Here is a 17471-nt window from a genome sequence, read left to right as displayed (position 1 = left end):
GTTTTGCAGTTAGAAAGATTTGGGAAAGTATTGTGAAAAAGAATGACTACAGGCACACACAATCTACTAGCCTTCTGGAACACACAATACATTTTTTAGTCTCAAAGAGTAGTGGTAAATCAGGTTCACCAAACCAGGTTATCTCACAATGGAAGTACTTTCCATTCCTCTATGCCATGAACAAATGAGTCCTTTTCCAACAAAAACACCCAAATGAACACATTACACTGAGAGTAGGTACAGGAAGAAGACTAATGAGCCATTTGTTTTTGCCATGCCTGTGGGATTAGCCACAAAATAACCATTGACCTCAAAAACATTCTCCCTACTACAAATAAGCAACATTTAATTCATGGCTCCCTATAAACATTTGCCATGATTTTATATATACTCTCTTTTTTCTTTCTTTCTTTTTTTTTATTAAATTATTTTATTTTTTATAAACATATATATTTTTTTATAAATTTTTTTTATTTTTTATAAACATATATTTTTATCCCCAGGGGTACAGGTCTGTGAATCGCCAGGTTTACACACTTCACAGCACTCACCAAAGCACATACCCTCCCCAATGTCCACAACCCCACCCCCCTTCTCCCAACCCCCCTCCCCCGAGCAACCCTCAGTTTGTTTTGTGAGATTAAGAGTCACTTATGGTTTGTCTCCCTCCCAATCCCATCTTGTTTATATATACTCTCTTAACCAAGCAGCAGAGAATATGAGATTGCCGTACCAGGATTTATAAATTAATGTTTATTATAATTATTATAGTATTAATAATAATGATAATGTTAATAATTGTAATGCTATTTCTACATTATTGATTTATAATAATTAATTTCATCACTTAATGTGCTAATACCTGATTTTTGGCAAAGTTTCTCCTGTATTTTAATCAATATTATTTTAATATATCTGCCTGCACAGTAAATGAGATTGAGTGTGTAAAGTCTCTATATAGTCCCTAGAACACAGTGAATACTCAAAACAAGGTGGCGATTTTGGTTGTTCTTGTTCATTTATGGACTAGTATACTAAATATTCTGATTTTTTAAGTATGTGAATTACAGTCAGGTCCTTAGAATATAGAGAATTTTTTTATTATTATCTTTTGTTAGTCACCATACAGTACATCATTAGTGTTCCATGATTCATTGTTTGCACATAACACCCAGTGCTCCATGAAATACATACCCTCCTTAATACCATCCCAGGTGAACCTACCCACCCACCGCACCCCTCTAAAACCCTCAGTTTGTTTCCCGGAGTCCACAGATTCTTGTCTGTTTGCATGCATAATGTCTGTTTCTGTTCTTTCTTAATGATGACTGTCAGCGACATTGGGGAAGATTATTTTATAAGGTAAAAACATAATAATTCAAAAACATAATAATTCAAAAAAATAAGACAAAACCTAAATTGGTTCCCCCTCTCTTTAGGATAGATATTCAAACTCTTAGCATGGGTGTTTAGGTCAATGACTAATAACCACCAGATTATATTTGAGAGACTTAGGAGATAAAATTTCACACAAAACAATTTTCAGATCAGTTTCTTCCAATAGCAATTTGGAGCTCTCTGCCTGCCCAGGACTAATTTACAAGTCTCAAAGTTAAAAGTGCAGTACGTGGCCTAACAAGCGTGATAGCCAAGGCTTCTCCAGGAATATTTTTAAAGTCAACTTACCAAGGATAAATCCAAACACATTGGAATTTTAAGAGGCTTTAGGGAGGTGGAGGAAAACGTTTTTTAAAACCGCAGAATGTACTCATGAATATTGACAAAAAATGGCCAGTCACTGAATACGAAGTCTGCCTGGTAAGACCATACCACCCAGGAAGGCAGTACAGTGTGGGCATCATGGAAAATTAAGACAATACCATGATCCATAATTAAACACTAACTCTTGCAAAAAATTATTACAGCTAATGAATATAGTGCTCTGAGTATTTTCTATATGCAGACAGGAGAAGCCAATTAAAATGTCTGGGCACAAAAACACCAGTGCCACTGTTCTGCTTTGAATGCACATTATCACCGATTACCAAATTTCTGCGAAAAAACACTTAACACATTTTTGCTATTTATTCACTTCCTTTCATTCCGTCTACTCATAGGGGTCAAGCAAGCCCCAAAGCCATCAGGTGCTGGTAAAAATGTGTCCATGGACTCTACCCACTCCACCAAAAAACCAGGTAAGGAATAAGATACTGACTCCCTTACTTTGCTCTTCAATGCTACTTGGGCAGAAACTGCAGTGTCAAAAGTTGTAGCAAACGCCTGGGTGGCTCAGTGGGTTAAGCCGCTGCCTTCGGCTCAGGTCATGATCTCGGGGTCCTGGGATCGAGTAATGCATCGGGCTCTCTGCTCAGCAGGGAGCCTGCTTCCTCCTCTCTCTCTCTCTGCCTGTCTCTCTGCCTACTTGTGATCTCTCTCTGTCAAGTAAATAAATAAAATCTTAAAAAAAAAAAAAAGTTGTAGCAAAAACAGCATCCTTACAGCTCTCAAAGAACCATGCCAACAGTACTCCTAGATCAACATTCTAAAATAAAATATATTTTTCAGAATGTTTCTCTAGAAGTACCCAAAGGTACCCTTTGGGGCACCTGGGTGGTTCAGTTGGTTAAGCATCCGACTCTTGATTTTGACTCAGGTCATGATCTCATGGTTGTGAGATGGAGCCCTGCGTCAGGTGTCAGGTGTGGAGTCTGCTTAAGATTCTCTCTCTCTCAGCCCCTCCTCCACCCTGTGCATACTCACTCTCAATCTCTTCCCCCCCAAAATTAAAAATATAAAATATTATCTTTGGGAAAATGAAAGTGCTCTAAGCACACATCAAATATTTACAAGAGCTTCTGATGGGGTACTAATTCAAGAATCACTTTGTATAATGTTCTGAAGGGTCACAATGGACAAGTGCTGAAGAGTCACTTTGGGTTCTAGCTTTCACCGTGTTCAAGTTTTATTCTTGTGTAAATTACTACAACATCCTTTTGCCTGATGGGATTGATGTTCCTAATTTAAGACTGTGTTCTATATAATAGGCCAAAATGATGAAGCTGGTGACTTGGAAAGGTTTGCATTAAGAATTCTATGCCTGGGTGGCGCAGTTGGTTGGACGACTGCCTTCGGCTCAGGGCGTGATCCTGGAGTCCCGGGATCGAGTCCCGCATCAGGCTCCCAGCTCCATGGGGAGTCTGCTTCGCTCTCTGACCTTCTCCTCGCTCGTGCTCTCTCTCACTGTCTCTCTCTCTCAAATAAATAAATAAATCTTTAAGAATTCTATGCCATTTACAAGGTTGCTATGAAACCTACTCTGGTGTACTAACACCTGGGCTACAGATCCATACTCTTGTTATCCCACTCAATCCCCTGCACACGCCCAAGTGTACCCTCACTAGTCTCCCAAAGAGAACTTAAAGTCACAAGCCATTTTCCTAGGTTGTCACTTTTGCTTCAAGATTTTTAACCAATATATATCATGCAAAGAAAGAGATGAATTTTCAAGCTGTAATACAAGACTTAAAATTTGGGTTAAGGTGGATTACTCTAGGCACCTGTAGCCTTGCCAGCCTTTGTGCAAAGTATGAAAAGATGACTTGTGCATTGTATTAAAAGGTACCTCTTCCCTCTGCTTTTTAGGCAGACTCTTTGGTACAATGTGCCCTTCCTCTGGGTGGGCAGGCTTGCACCAGGGCTCACATATGGGTGAGCAGAGTGCATCTTAAACTTCAGCTCCAACTCACGTATCCCTTGCCAAGGGCCCTTGTGCAATGCACAACTGTCCATATTGACCCTGCTCTCCACAGGCATAGGCTTATTGCTTCTGCTGTCAAGGCTGCTTTGTTGTAATCTTTTGGAAAGTTATGAAAGCATTTTTTCAGTTATAATGATATAGTAGATTTTGGTGGTGGGATGGAGCATCCACTAAAGGAGAAATTATATCCTTTAACAATTTAAAGCTAAAATGACTTTAGAAATTGTAGTCTGAAGATCAAAGGCAATGGGAGACAATGAAACTCAGAAATACTATTGTGCCTACAGAGAAACTAAAAATGTTAAATTCTCTACATCTGTTGAGTTTCAAAAGGCAAACAGACCTATGATTAGAGGATATTTTTCCACATGTTAATGGACTTCATTGTTCCTAGGTATATTACCAAAATTGATTTAGATGAATATCAGAATATATTACTCATAGACACTTTTCTGTGGAATCTCTTCTCTGTCATCCAATTGTTACTTACCAAATGTTGTTTTTTAAAACCTGACATGTTTATGGAGCAAATCCTTATACCAGCTTTATCTGTAATACAATCTCATAGCCGCAGTCCCAGGCACTCGCCGCCCACACTTGCCACCTAGACCTGTGCCCCCACGAAGAAAACCTTTACCACCAAATAATGTCACTGGCAAGCCAGGAAGTGCAGGTATGTTGGTCATATACCTTCTCTCTCTGTGATGTTCATTTTCCTGGGCAACCACAAGCCCTTCTTGGCAGGCTAGGTTAGGCAATAGACTAGTCTTTGGAGCACGGGACACATGCTTGTGTTGGCCCCCAAAACTGGACACTGGGCAGTCCAGTGGACATTGGGCTTCTGCCCTGATTCTGGATGGGTGAGGTCCCAGAAACCATCCCTGTACCCCTAGGCCAGTTCACTTCTTTTTATAATATAATTTCTTCAGTGTTCCAAGATTCATTGTTTATGCACCACACCCAGTGTCCATGGAATATGTGCCCTCCTTAACACCCACCACCAGGCTCACCCAACCCACCATTCTCCTCCCCTCAAAAACCCTCAGGTTTTTTTTCCCTCAGGGTCCACATCTCTCATGGTTTGTCTCCCCTTCTGCTTCCCCCCAATTCACTTTTCCTTTTTAAAGGTTGTGAGACAGAAGCTCACTCAGGCCTTCAACAAGGGCATTATTTTGAATGAGGTACTGTACATTGCCAACCTAGTAGGGGTAATGGAAAATGTGAGGTCCTGTCATCTCTTTATCATTATCTCCTGAAATGAAATCCTGTACCTTTCACTGAAAGCTCCCCTGTTCACCAGCCTTCATGCTGGCCCCAGTATTATGGTACTAGGGGAGAGACCGAGGGCTAAAACATTAGCAGCTCTACCTTGTGCAGCAGGGCAGGAATATATTGTAGAAGTCAACAGAACAGATGTTATAGTAAGCATCTTTTCCTTCTTCTCCAGCCCGATCCATGCCTGCCAGTTACTCTCCAGGTCAAGCCATTCCATCTCCTTGATAGCTTTCCTGTAAAACATCTTCCATCTAATCCCACTGCTCCATATGTAGTTCACCTGTTCTGCCTTTGCCTTCAACAACTACTTTCATCTTTTGACTTCCCTCTTGGCCACCAGACTTGCAACCTGACCATTCATCCCCTTCTCATCTCATTATTTTCCTAGTAAAAATCTTTCAGTGGGTCCTTTTCCCCTAAAAACAATGCCCAAATCTGTGGTATGGAAGGCCCTTCACGATCTGACCTTTCTTGTCCTTCCACAGTCAGCTCTCATTGCACCCCAAAGTATCTCAGCTCTCACCCCTTTAAATTAAACACACCAGGTAGTTTTGTGCTTCTCTGGCTTGGTTCTTCCTGCAACCTCGGCCTAGAATATAGCTCTCGTACCTCCCTGCTGATTATGTCACTTCTTTATTGGCACAACTTCTGTGAAGGCATTCCTGCCCTCCCCCCACCGACCCTGCATCTTTTCCCATAGACATTATTACTCTGTCTGTTTTCTTTCTCTGTGACTTTATCCAGTTTTTTCACCATATCTATAATGCTTCAGTTTATTTTGCTCACACATCTATTTCAATCAAAGACACTGGTTTTGTTTTGTCTCCAAGCCTGGCATATAGTGTAAGTGCTGAAAAATATTTATAGAATAAATGAGAACTTGGCAGTGCTCCTATAAAGCCTGACTACTTTGGCTCCACGTTATAGGAATCATTTTATCAGGCCGAGTAACATCTCCACCACTGAGGGCCACACTCGGCCCTACTGAAGCCCCTTCAGAGAGAACAGAGACAGATGAAAAGCAACCAACAGCTCCTGCATCAGGAGAAGATCTTGGTTAGTATGTCATTCATTTCACACTGGATGCTTAGCTATGAAGTACTGAAAGATTTCAAGTTAGGGGGAAGTGTGTCTCAGTTCTGGATTATCTGCTTTGTTCAAATTTATGGTCAATATGAGTCTTTTTAAATTTTGAAATTATACTCATGTTTAAAGCTTTGAGATAGAATATGGTCCTTCCCTTCATAAAGAAGAAAGTACCCAAGTTTTTTAGAGACATCTTCCTGAAAAGATCTAGATTACTCAGTGCTTCTCACTAAATCAGATGTCATTATTATTGACATATTTTGGGGTGGCCGGCTCAGTCAGTAGAGGAGCCACTCATGCTCTACTGCCTGATCTCAGCTGATCACTGCCCTAATCTCAGGGCCATGAGTTCAAGCCTCACTTAGGGAATGGAACCTAATTAAAAAATAAGTCATACATATATTAATTTGTTACTGAGTATTGCCTACTTTAATCTTCAGATCATTTTTTAGTATACTCAGAACACCTGCAGCAGGACACAATTAAAGACCTTTTATTGTGGATAGTATGTATAATTATAATAAAGGAAATCAAGATCACAAGCAATTGGCCAGGAGGCATATTAAATATTTAGAGTTCTTAATACTCTTTTATTTTATTAAGAAACTTTTTTATATTTTGCTAAAATAATTTCTTATCTTCTGTTCACAGTTAATATAACTGACTTTAGCTCAAGTCCAACAAGAGAAACTGATCCTCTTGGAAAGCCCAGATTCAAAGGTATGTACGATCGGCTCCAAAGTCTCCATTTTGACAAAGCTGTCTTTGGTGCAACTATCAGTTAGCTTTTGCTGTGGAATAACTGCAAAATCTTAGTAGCATAGTCTAATAAGGATTTATTTCTCATGTGTCTCCAAGTCACCTGAAGGTCAGCTGATCTCAGCCGTGCTTGACTGGGTGGTTCTGCTTCTAGCAGCAGGTTCAGCTGGGCCTCCTGTGGCTTGGGCGTAGCTATACTCCACATTTTTTCATTCTGGTGCTGAGGATCAAGGACAAATAGTGACTCAGAAGGAGCCATTTTGGTGACAGTACAAAGTCAAGGGTGGTGAGTTCAAAAGCACAACAGCATTTCAAGTTCCCCCTTGTTTTATACCTGACACTATCCATTGGCCAAAGTCCCATAGCCAACCTCAAATCAAAGACTGGAGAAGTATACTCCTTCCATGCACACAGAAAATATTTTTGAACAGTATCAAATCAACCATAGTAAGAGAGCAATGATATAGAGCCCAGTATTTTCTTTTGTAATATTTTTTTCTGAAGTGTAGAATTTGATAAATCTTAACATACATATACACCCATGAATCTATCATCACAATACATCTACCACCTCCAAGAGTGTCATCATGTACTTTCACAATTCCTCCATTTCATTCCTCCCACCAAATCTCTAGTTCCTAGATAAACACAGATATGCTTTATTATAAATATGTATGCATTTGGTGGAATTTATGTACATGAAAATATACAGTATGAACTTTTTTTGGTCTGGTTTCTTTCAGCATAATTATTTTAAGATTCATCCATGTTGCAACATGTATCAATAGTTCGTTTCTTTTATTGCTGACTGATATTCTGCTTTATGGATATATAAGTATTTATTAAACCTGTTTATGACATTTGAGCTTTTTCTAATTTTTTTACATTGCCAATAAAGCTGCTGTGTATGAGTGTTTGTATAGATATACGCCTTCATTCCTTTTGGATGAATGCCTACAAGAGCAGTGGCTAGACTATAACATTTTAAGAAACTAGAGACTTTTTCCACGGTAGTTGTGCTGTTAACTCTTCTGTCAGCAGTGTATGAGACTTCCAGTTCCTCCACATCTTTACCAACACTTATGTGGTATTTTCAATTTCAGTCATTTTAACAGGTGTGTAGTGGTATCTGATTATGATTTTACTTTGCATACCTCTAATGACTAAGGATGCTGAGCCACCTGTTTTGGTGTGTCTGTTCAAATTTTTTGTCCATTTTTTAAAAAAGATTTTATTTATTTGACAGACAGAGATCACAAGTAGGCAGAGAAGCAGGCAGAGAGAGAAGAGGAAGCAGGCTCCCTGCTGAGCAGCGAGCCTGATGTGAGGCTTGATCCCAGGACCCTGAGATCATGACCTGAGCCAAAGGCAGAGGCTTTAACCCACTGAGCCACACAGATGCCCTTTTTTTGTCCATTTTTTATGGTACTGCTTATTTTCTTATTGTTGAGTTTCAGAGTTTTAAAAGGTTTATTTATTTTAAAGAGAGGAGAGAATGGAAGAGTGCATGCATGAGCGGGGGGAGGGTCAGAGGGAGAAGAAGAGAATCCTCAAGTAGACTTCTCACTGAGTGCAGAGCCCGTTGCAGGGCCTGATCCCAGGACCCCTAGATCATGACCTATGTGGAAATCAAGAGTTTAATGTTTAATTGACTGAGCCACCCAGGCTACCTAAGATTCTTTGTATTTTTTTGGTAGAAGAACTTTTTCAGATACATGCTTTGCAGATTTTTTCTCCTAGTATGTAACTTCTGTTTAATTTTAATGAATCTCAGTTTATTAATTTGGTTTTTTTACACACTGTATTTTTGGTGTTATATTTAAGAAACCATTGACCAACCAGAGGTCACAAAGACCTCCTTTGTTTCCCTTTAGAAGTTTCTCTGCTGTTTTTTAGATATGTTTTACTTTTACATTTAGGTCTACAATCCATACTGTGTATAATTTTGTATATGATACAAGATGTGAAACAAATCAGTTAACTTGCTTGAGGATATAAAATTGTTCCAGCATCGTTTGCTGAAAAAAACTACTTTTTCCACTGAATTTCATTTCTGCCTTTGTCAAAAATGAATTGTCTACATATATGTAGAAATGTTTTAGCTCCCTGGTCTGTTCCATTGATCTATTTATCTGCCTTTACATCAATACCACCATGTTTGTATTATTGTGGTATTGGTATTGTATTGATGATTCTGGGTACTCTATATCTACATCTGAATTTTAGAATCAGCTTATCAATGTCTTAAAAGTAGCCTGGTTATATTTTTATTAGAATTTTATTATATTAGAGTTGCATGGGTCAATTGGGAAAAATTGACAGCCATACCATGGTTAAGTCTTCCTACCTATGAACAATGGTATACTTTACAATTTATTTAAGTCTTCAATTTTTCTCACCAGTGTTTTTTAGTTTTCAGTGTACATAAAACCATAAAAACAGTATTTAAATTTATAATTATTCATTGCTAATATGTAGAAAAATTAATTTTTATATAATTATCTTATGTCCTGAAACCTTGTAAAACTCAGTACCTTTCATATAGCTCCATTAGATTTTCTACATACAGAATCATGTCATCTGAGAGTAAAGTTTTACTTCTTCCTTTCTAACTTGGGGGGCTTTTTTCATGCCTTATTATACTAGCAAGACCTTCCAGTAAAATACTGAATAGTTACAGTGAGGTTGGGTATCCCTTTACTTATTCCTGATTTTATGGAAAAAGCATCCTCTCACCTGAATGTAATTAAGAATAATGTTACCTCATAGGTTTTTCAGAGATGTCCTTTATTGTACTGAGAAAATTCCCTTCTATGTCTACTTTGGTGGTTATCTGAAATGAGTGCTAGATTATGTCTAATGATTATTCTGCCTTCATGAAAATGAACCTTTTTTAATTAGTTTCTTAATATAATGAAGTAGTTGTTTTTGAATTTTCAACTCTTCATTCCAGGGACAAACTCCACTAGGTTACAATGTATTCTCATTTTAATATGTTGTTGGATTTAATTTGGTAAAATTTTGTTTAGAATTATATTCACTAAGCATGATACGCTCTAGTTCCATCCATGTTGTTGCAAATGGCAAGATTTCACTTCTTTTGATGGCTGCATAGTATTCCATTGTGTATATATACCACATCTTCTTTATCCATTCATCTGTATATTCAGTGAAGAATATTGGTCTGTAGTTTTCTTTTTTGTAATGTCTAGGTAAAGTTTTAGTTTCAGAATAATGCTGAACTCTCCTCAGTTTCAGAGTTTCAGAATTGGGATTGCTTCTTCCATAAATGTTTAATAGGGAAGAAGAGTATTTTCTCTTCCCTAGTAAGTTTTGGTAATTTTTATCTTCAATTTATTAGTCCATTTCATCCAAGTTGTCAAATTTGTTGACATAAAGTTGTCCTTAATATTCTTTTATTATTTTAATATCTGTAGAGTCTTTAGTGATGTCAACTCTCTCATTCCTGTTATTGATAATGTGTAAGTTTTCTCTTTTACCTGATTAGTCTGGCTGTAGTTTTATTATTTTTTTTATCTAAAAAAGTTGACTTTCTGTTTCATTGATTTTGTCTACTTACTTTGATCTTTATTAATTTTTTCTGCCTAATGTGGTTTAATTTACTCTGAAAGTAAAATATGTGTTCTTTGATTTGATTCATCTCTTCCTGAATATGAAATTTACTGCTACAAAATTTCCCCTAGATATTATTTAAGCAGCATCCAAAAATTATTGTTATATTGTATATTCATGTTTACTCTATTCAGAATATTTTTAATTTCCTTTTGATTTGTTCTTTGACTCACTGATTATTTAGAAGTATATAATTTAATTTCTAAATATTTTGAGATTTTCTAGAGATTATTCTGTTACTGATTTCCAATGTAACTCCATTGTTATCACATGCTCTATAAGATATTTAAATCCTTTTAAATTTATTGAGACTTTTTTATGACCCAGAATATGGTCTATCTCGGTGTATGTTTTGTGTGTACTTGAAAAGAATGTGTATTCTGTTATTCCTTTTTTTTTTTTTTTTTTGTATTCTGTTATTCTTAAGAGGAATGTTGTATTTGTTTGCTAGGGCTTCCATAACAAAATGCCACAAAGGTGGTGGTTTAGACAACTAAAATTTATTTTCTCACCGTTCTGGAAGCCAAAAGTCTGAAATCAAGGTATCATCAGATTTGAGTTCTTTTGAGCTCTCCCTCCTTGATTGAAGATGGTCACCTTCTCACTATGTCCTCATATAGCCTTTCCTCTGGATGCACACATCCTTGTTGTCTTTTCCTCTTATTAAGGACACCAGTCACAATGGATTAGAATCCCACCCCTATGACCTCATTTAATTTCATTTACTTTTCTAAAGACCCTAACTCCAAACAGTCACATTGGGAGTTAGGGCTTCAACATGGGAATTTTGGGGAAATAATTTACATAGCCAGTATTATATAGATGTCAATTAGGTCCAGTTGTTTAGTTTTATTGTGCAATTCTTTTATATCTGTGGTAATTTTCTATCTACTTGTTCTATCAATTAAAGACAGAAGAAATTGAAATCTCTGACTATAATTGTGAATATAGTTCTACTTACATTTCTATCAGTTTTTGCTACATTTATATTAAAGGTCTTTATTATATACAGTTAAATCATATTATACTAAAATTAATTAATTCAAATTAGTAATTAAAATAATAATAATTAATAGCAATGATTATATTATATAATATTAATTATTAATAATAAAATTAATATTAAAATTATTTTATATACTAAAATGTATTATATACACTTAAATTGCTTAGGATTCTAAAACTGATCAATTGATCCTTTTTCATTATAAAATTATCTTTTCTATTTATGGTAATACTATTTGCTCTGAAATCTAATTAGTTAATACTGCATATCCACTCAAGCTTTCTTTTGATAAGTGTTACCATCTATCTCTTCTTTCCATCCTTTTGGTCTTAATCTGTTAGTCTCTCTATATTTAAAGTGTGTTTCTCATAGGTATCATATAGTTGGTTCTTGCTTTGTTATCCTATCAAATAATCCCTTCATTTTATTTTGTTTAGAACCTTATACTTAACATGACCAATGATATAGATAGGTTTAAATCTATCTCATCTTGCTATTTGTTTTTAGTTTGTCTCCTCTATCTTTTGTTCCTCTTTTCCTCTTTTCCAGCCTTCTTTTAGATTTTTTTTTCAGCTGAAGTGTAGTTGACACACAATGTTACCTTAGTTTCAGATGGGCCAACATAGTGATTCAACTTTTCTATACATTATGCTATGTTCACTACAATTGTAGTTACTGTTGTCACCATATATTATTATAATATTATTGACTATATTCCCAATGCTGGACTTTTTTTTTTAAAGATTTTATTTATTCATTCGACAGAGAGAGATCACAAGTAGGCAGAGAGACAGGCAGAGAGAGAGAGAGGAGGAAGCAGGCTCCCTGCTGAGCAGAAAGCCCGATGCGGGACTCGATCCCAGGACCCTGAGATCACGACCTGAGCCGAAGGCAGCAGCTTAACCCACTGAGCCACCCAGGCGCCCCAATGCTGGACTTTTTATCCCTATTTAGTATTCATTCCATACTGGAGGCCTGTATCTCCCATTCCCCTTCATCCATTTTTTGCCTATCCTCCTACCCCCTGGCAACCATAAGTTTGTTTTCTGTGTTTATGGATTTGCTTCTGCTTTTTGTTTGTTCACTTGTGTGGATTTTTTTTCTAGATTATACATATAAGTAAAATATAGTAGTTGTCTTTCTCAGTCTGACTTACTTCACTTAGCATAATATCCTCTAGGTCTATCTATGTTGTTACAAACGACAGTCTCATTCTTTTTTATGGCTGAGCAATATTCCATTATATACATGTACCATTTTTCTTTATCCATTGATTTGTCAATGGACACTGGGGTTATCCCCATATCTTAGCTATTGTAAATAATGTTGCAATAAACACAGGGTTGCATATATCTTTTCAAATTAATTCTTTCATCTTCCTTGGGTAAAAACCTAGTAGTAGAATTACTGGATCATATGGTATTTCTGTTTTTCATTTTTTGAGGACACTTCATACTGTTTTCCACAGTGGCTGCACAAATCTATAGTCCCACCAGTAGGACACAAGTGTTTTCTCCATATTCTCCAACACTTAGTATTTCTTGTTTTTTTGACTCTAGCTATTCTGACAGGTGTAGGGTGATATCTCATTATAGTTTAGATTTGCATTTCCCTGATGATTAATGTTGTTGAACATCTTTTCATGTGTCTGTTGGCCACTTGAATGTCTTCTTTTGCAAAAATATGTCATGTGTCCATTTTTTAATTGGAGTATTTGTGGGTTTTGGTGTCAAGGTTTATAAATTCTTTATATATTTTGAATATTAAACCCTTATCAGATATATCATTTGCAAGTATCTTCTCTCTTTCAGTAGGTTGCCTTTTTATTTTATTGATAATTTCTTTTGGTGTGTGAAAGTTTTTTACTTTGATGTAGTTCTGATTGTCTTTGTTTTTGTTTAACTTGCCTGAGGAAATATATCTAGAAAAATGTTGCTAAGGCTGATGTCAAAGAAATTACTGCCTATGTTTTCTTCCAGGAGTTTTGTGGTTTCATATCTCAAATTTAAATTTTTAATCAACTTTATTTTTTGTGTATGGTATAAACAATTGGTCCAGTTTCATTCTTTTGCATGTAGCTGTCTGGTTTGCCCAGCACCATTTACTGAAGAAACTGTCTACCCTATCGTGTATTCTTACTTCTACAACTTCACAAATAGTGCAAGAACTTTACCTTAGTATGGCAAATATTCTCTCCTCCTGGCCTATCATTGTTACACATTTTACTTTCACATGTTAATATATCACATTAAATTGTTATTTTTTATACTTAAATGGTAAATTATCTTTTAGAAAGAAATAATAAAACTATTGTACCTACATACATATACTATTGTTACTATTTTCAGTGCTCTTTATCCCTTTGTATGGATTCATATTTCCATCTGGTATCATTTTCCTTCTGCCTGAATGTCCTTTGATCTTTCTTGTAGTGTGGGTCTGTTGGTTTTGAATTCTGTTGAATTTTGAAGGTATCATTGGATTTGAGTTCTTTTGAGCCCTCTCTCCTTGATTGAAGATGACCACCTTCTCACTATGTCCTCTCACTATATCCTATTTCACTTTTCTTAAAAAAGGATATTTCCACTAGTTATAGAATTCTAGATGATAAGGTTTTTTCCCCCAGTGTTTAGAGACATTGCTTTACTGTCCTCTCACTCTCATTCTTTCCACTGAGAGATCTGCCATAATCCTTATCTTTGTCATTCTATATATGATCTGTCTTTTATGCCTCTTTAAAAAAATTTTTCTCTTTTTACCATTGGTTTTGTGAAACTTAATTATATTAGTATAGTTTCTTCATGCTTGTTGTGCTTAGGTTTCTTTGAACTTTTTTGGATCTGTGGGTTTAGAGGTTTTATTAAATTTGGACATTTTTCACCATTATTTCTTTGAGTACTTATTCTGCCTCTTTTCTACTCAGATACTAAAATTATGTGTATATTATATTGCCTGAAATTATGCCACAACTCACTGATGCTCTGTTCATTATTTTTAATTCTTTTCTCTCCACTTTTATTTTGGGTAGTTTTTATTGCTATGTCTTCAAGGTCACTAATATTTTTCTGCAATATCATCTCTATACTACTATCATCCTGTGTGTTTTTCATCTTACACATTTTAGTTTTCACCTCTAGAAATTTGATTTCAGTCTTGTTTATATCTCTCATGTATTACTTTTTTTATCGCATGCATTATAGTGATGATAATGTTTTTATTGTCCTTGTTTGATGACTAACATCCATTCAAGTTCTAGATTGATTTCCACAGTTTATTTTTCTCCTCATTATGGGTATTATTTTCCTGTTATTTCACATTGGTGTGCTGGATATTTTTTTTTTTAAGATTTTATTTATTTATTTGTCAGAGAGAGGGAGAGCGAGAAAGCGAGCACAGGCAGGCAGAGGCAGAGGGAGAAGCAGGCTCCCTGCGGAGCAAGGAGCCCAATGTGGGACTCGATCCCAGGACACTGGGATCATGACCTGAGCCGAAGGCAGCTGCTTTAACCAACTGAGCCACCCAGGCGTCCCGGATATATATATTTTTTTAATCTAAAGTATTCTTGAATTTCATCCTGGACATATTTAAATTACTTGAAACCACTTGACCCTTTTGAGTATGGCTTTTAAGGTTTACTAGGTTAGACCAGAACTCTGTTTAGTGTAGGGCTAATTATTCACCACTTCTAAAGCAACACCCTCTCAAGTACTCTTTCCACTGCCCCATAAATTATGCAATTTAAAATCCAAATTACTTTTGGATATTAGCATAAGTGAAACCTATTTAGAAAATTAAACCAGCTACAACATCTAAATCATGTTTCTCAGAGACACGAATTCTAAATTTTCACAAGTTTGAACAATGCACAGCACTACCTTCATCTATCTGTTTATAATGTGAGACCGAATGTCTTCATACAGATAAATAGATTTTAGTTTACCTCCACCTTCTATACATGCTCAAACAAGGCTAAATGTCAGAGTCCTCTCTCTCTTAGGTCCTCATGTGCGATACATCCAAAAACCTGAAAACAGGCCCTGCTCCATCACTGATTCTGTCAAACGGTTCCCCAAAGAGGATGCTACTGAAGGGAATGCCACCAGCCCACCGCAGAACCCACCTACCAACCTCACTGTGGTCACTGTGGAAGGGTGTCCCTCATTTGTCATCCTGGACTGGGATAAGCCACTAAATGATACCGTCACTGGTAAGATACTTTGGTGGGAAGCATTGATATGTGAATGTGGTACCTGGGTCAAACTATGTCCTGTAAGGTATATCTCAGGTGTAGTGAGTCGTAGCAGAGCTGTATTGCTAGAAGTGTTATATGATGGGAAAAGACCATCTATGTCCTCATTATGGGCTTTCTGTTAATTTAATCTCTTTAGGTTGCGTTCCTTCCATCTCCCCTCAGAACTCTTTTTCATGGTATAAAGATAGATCTGATCTTTCCATTATCAAGAAAATGACAAATAACATAGAAGTTGGCAGTGCTGATGATATTTACACCAGTTTGCATTTCATAAAACTAATTTCTAGATTGACCTAGAAGTTTCCAGTGGGTTGAAAGTTATTCAGTTATTTTAGGAGAAATTTTTTTTAGAATTCTAATCCTGGTCATTTTTCCGCTCACCTCAGGAAATTTTAGTTCTGCTATCACTCACCTAATCCCTCTAAAAGTGACTGTGAAAAATAAGAAGGGAGTCATTCTTTGAATTTATTATATGGGAATTTATTTCTTCATAGTGAACAGGTTAGTCAAACTAGAGAGGAGGGAGAAAAGATGAAGAGGCTGAATCAGCTAGAGGAATATACCCAATAGGGGGATTACTCAGAGCTCCTGCCGTCCATGTCCTACTATGCGTGGACAGGTAGACAGGGTCTAGAGGGCCCCACTGAGAGGCTGTCAGGATGGAGAAAGGAAAGTACATAGGGTAAGTGGGGAGTGGGAGATTCAGCATCTGACAAGTTTTCTGTGAATAAAGAAGAAAACAGCAGTTATTTCTCCTCAGACAAAACTGTTTGGTCTGGGAAACTTCTGCTGAAACAGCCTATTTTGCTTAGCTGGACTTTTTTTTATTTAACCATATTTTGTGAATTTTATTTTTCATGAAGACCTTGCCTTTGTTTTGAGAAAGAATCAGCCATTGTTCATATTTCCTGGGGATTTGCCTAGTCCTGCTTCTTCACTTGGGACTATGCCAGTAGGCGCTACCATCCCAATATCTAAAAAACAATCTCTTGAGTATTGACTATCTCATGGATCAAAAAGTCAAAATTTCCAATTCATGTAGTGTACTAATAAGGAGTTCTCATGACAGACTGAAACTTAGTTATTATAGAACCATAGAACCATAAAATTTCTTAAAGATGTGGGACTTCAAGTTGGAATTGGTTAATATATCTAATAGTCCAATACATATAATACATATTCCCTTTGGTGTCTCAATATCTGATTTAACTTTTTAAGAGCAAAAGGATTTTCCTTTCTGGTTCATCATGTAACTTTTTTTCATTGTAGAAACTTGTAATCTCCAAAAAATAATGAATAGGGTGTACTTTCTCTATCTAACCAATTACATTTGTAACATTGTTACTAAATGTTAATGGGCTGCTTAAGATCCTTCATAAGATACTGGACTTAATGATAACAATTTTCATGGAAATGGACTATATCTCTTCAGCTGCAATGTTTTCTAGATGGAAATAAGTCCATATTTCATCATAACCTAGTGTATATTTAAATGTTGGACCATATATCCTAACAGTCTATTCTACTTTTTGCACTGTTTATTTTTAGTGTTTTATTAAATACCACTTGATTTCAAATGTAATCTTTTAGAAACCAGCAGATCAGGTAATGCAGAGGTTAATTCTCTCAAATCACTGGAAATTCTTTCATAAGAAAGGATTGAGAACGATTGCAAAAAGAGAGTGAAACATATTCTTTATTCC

The 17471-nt window shown here is 36.3% G+C and overlaps 1 protein-coding gene across 25 annotated transcripts in view; it reads left to right on the top strand.

Annotated features, from left to right (window-relative positions):
• The window catches only part of LOC122908449 (ABI family member 3 binding protein), a 250542-nt gene that overhangs the window by 204779 nt on the left and 28292 nt on the right, over nucleotides 1-17471 (top strand). For 24 of the 25 annotated variants that reach the window (XM_044251252.1, XM_044251253.1, XM_044251244.1 and 21 more), the window contains 5 exons: nucleotides 2118-2195; nucleotides 4326-4430; nucleotides 5960-6088; nucleotides 6770-6838; nucleotides 15514-15723. In XM_044251252.1, coding sequence (XP_044107187.1) covers nucleotides 2118-2195; nucleotides 4326-4430; nucleotides 5960-6088; nucleotides 6770-6838; nucleotides 15514-15723 — 591 coding nt within the window. The remainder of the gene's footprint in view (nucleotides 1-2117; nucleotides 2196-4325; nucleotides 4431-5959; nucleotides 6089-6769; nucleotides 6839-15513; nucleotides 15724-17471) is intronic. The other variant, XM_044251240.1, reaches the window with a different exon arrangement.

This window comes from Neovison vison, chromosome 6, assembly GCF_020171115.1.
Source record: "Neovison vison isolate M4711 chromosome 6, ASM_NN_V1, whole genome shotgun sequence".
NCBI classification, from domain to species: Eukaryota; Metazoa; Chordata; class Mammalia; order Carnivora; family Mustelidae; genus Neogale; species Neogale vison.
This window is presented reverse-complemented; position numbering and strand designations above follow the sequence as displayed.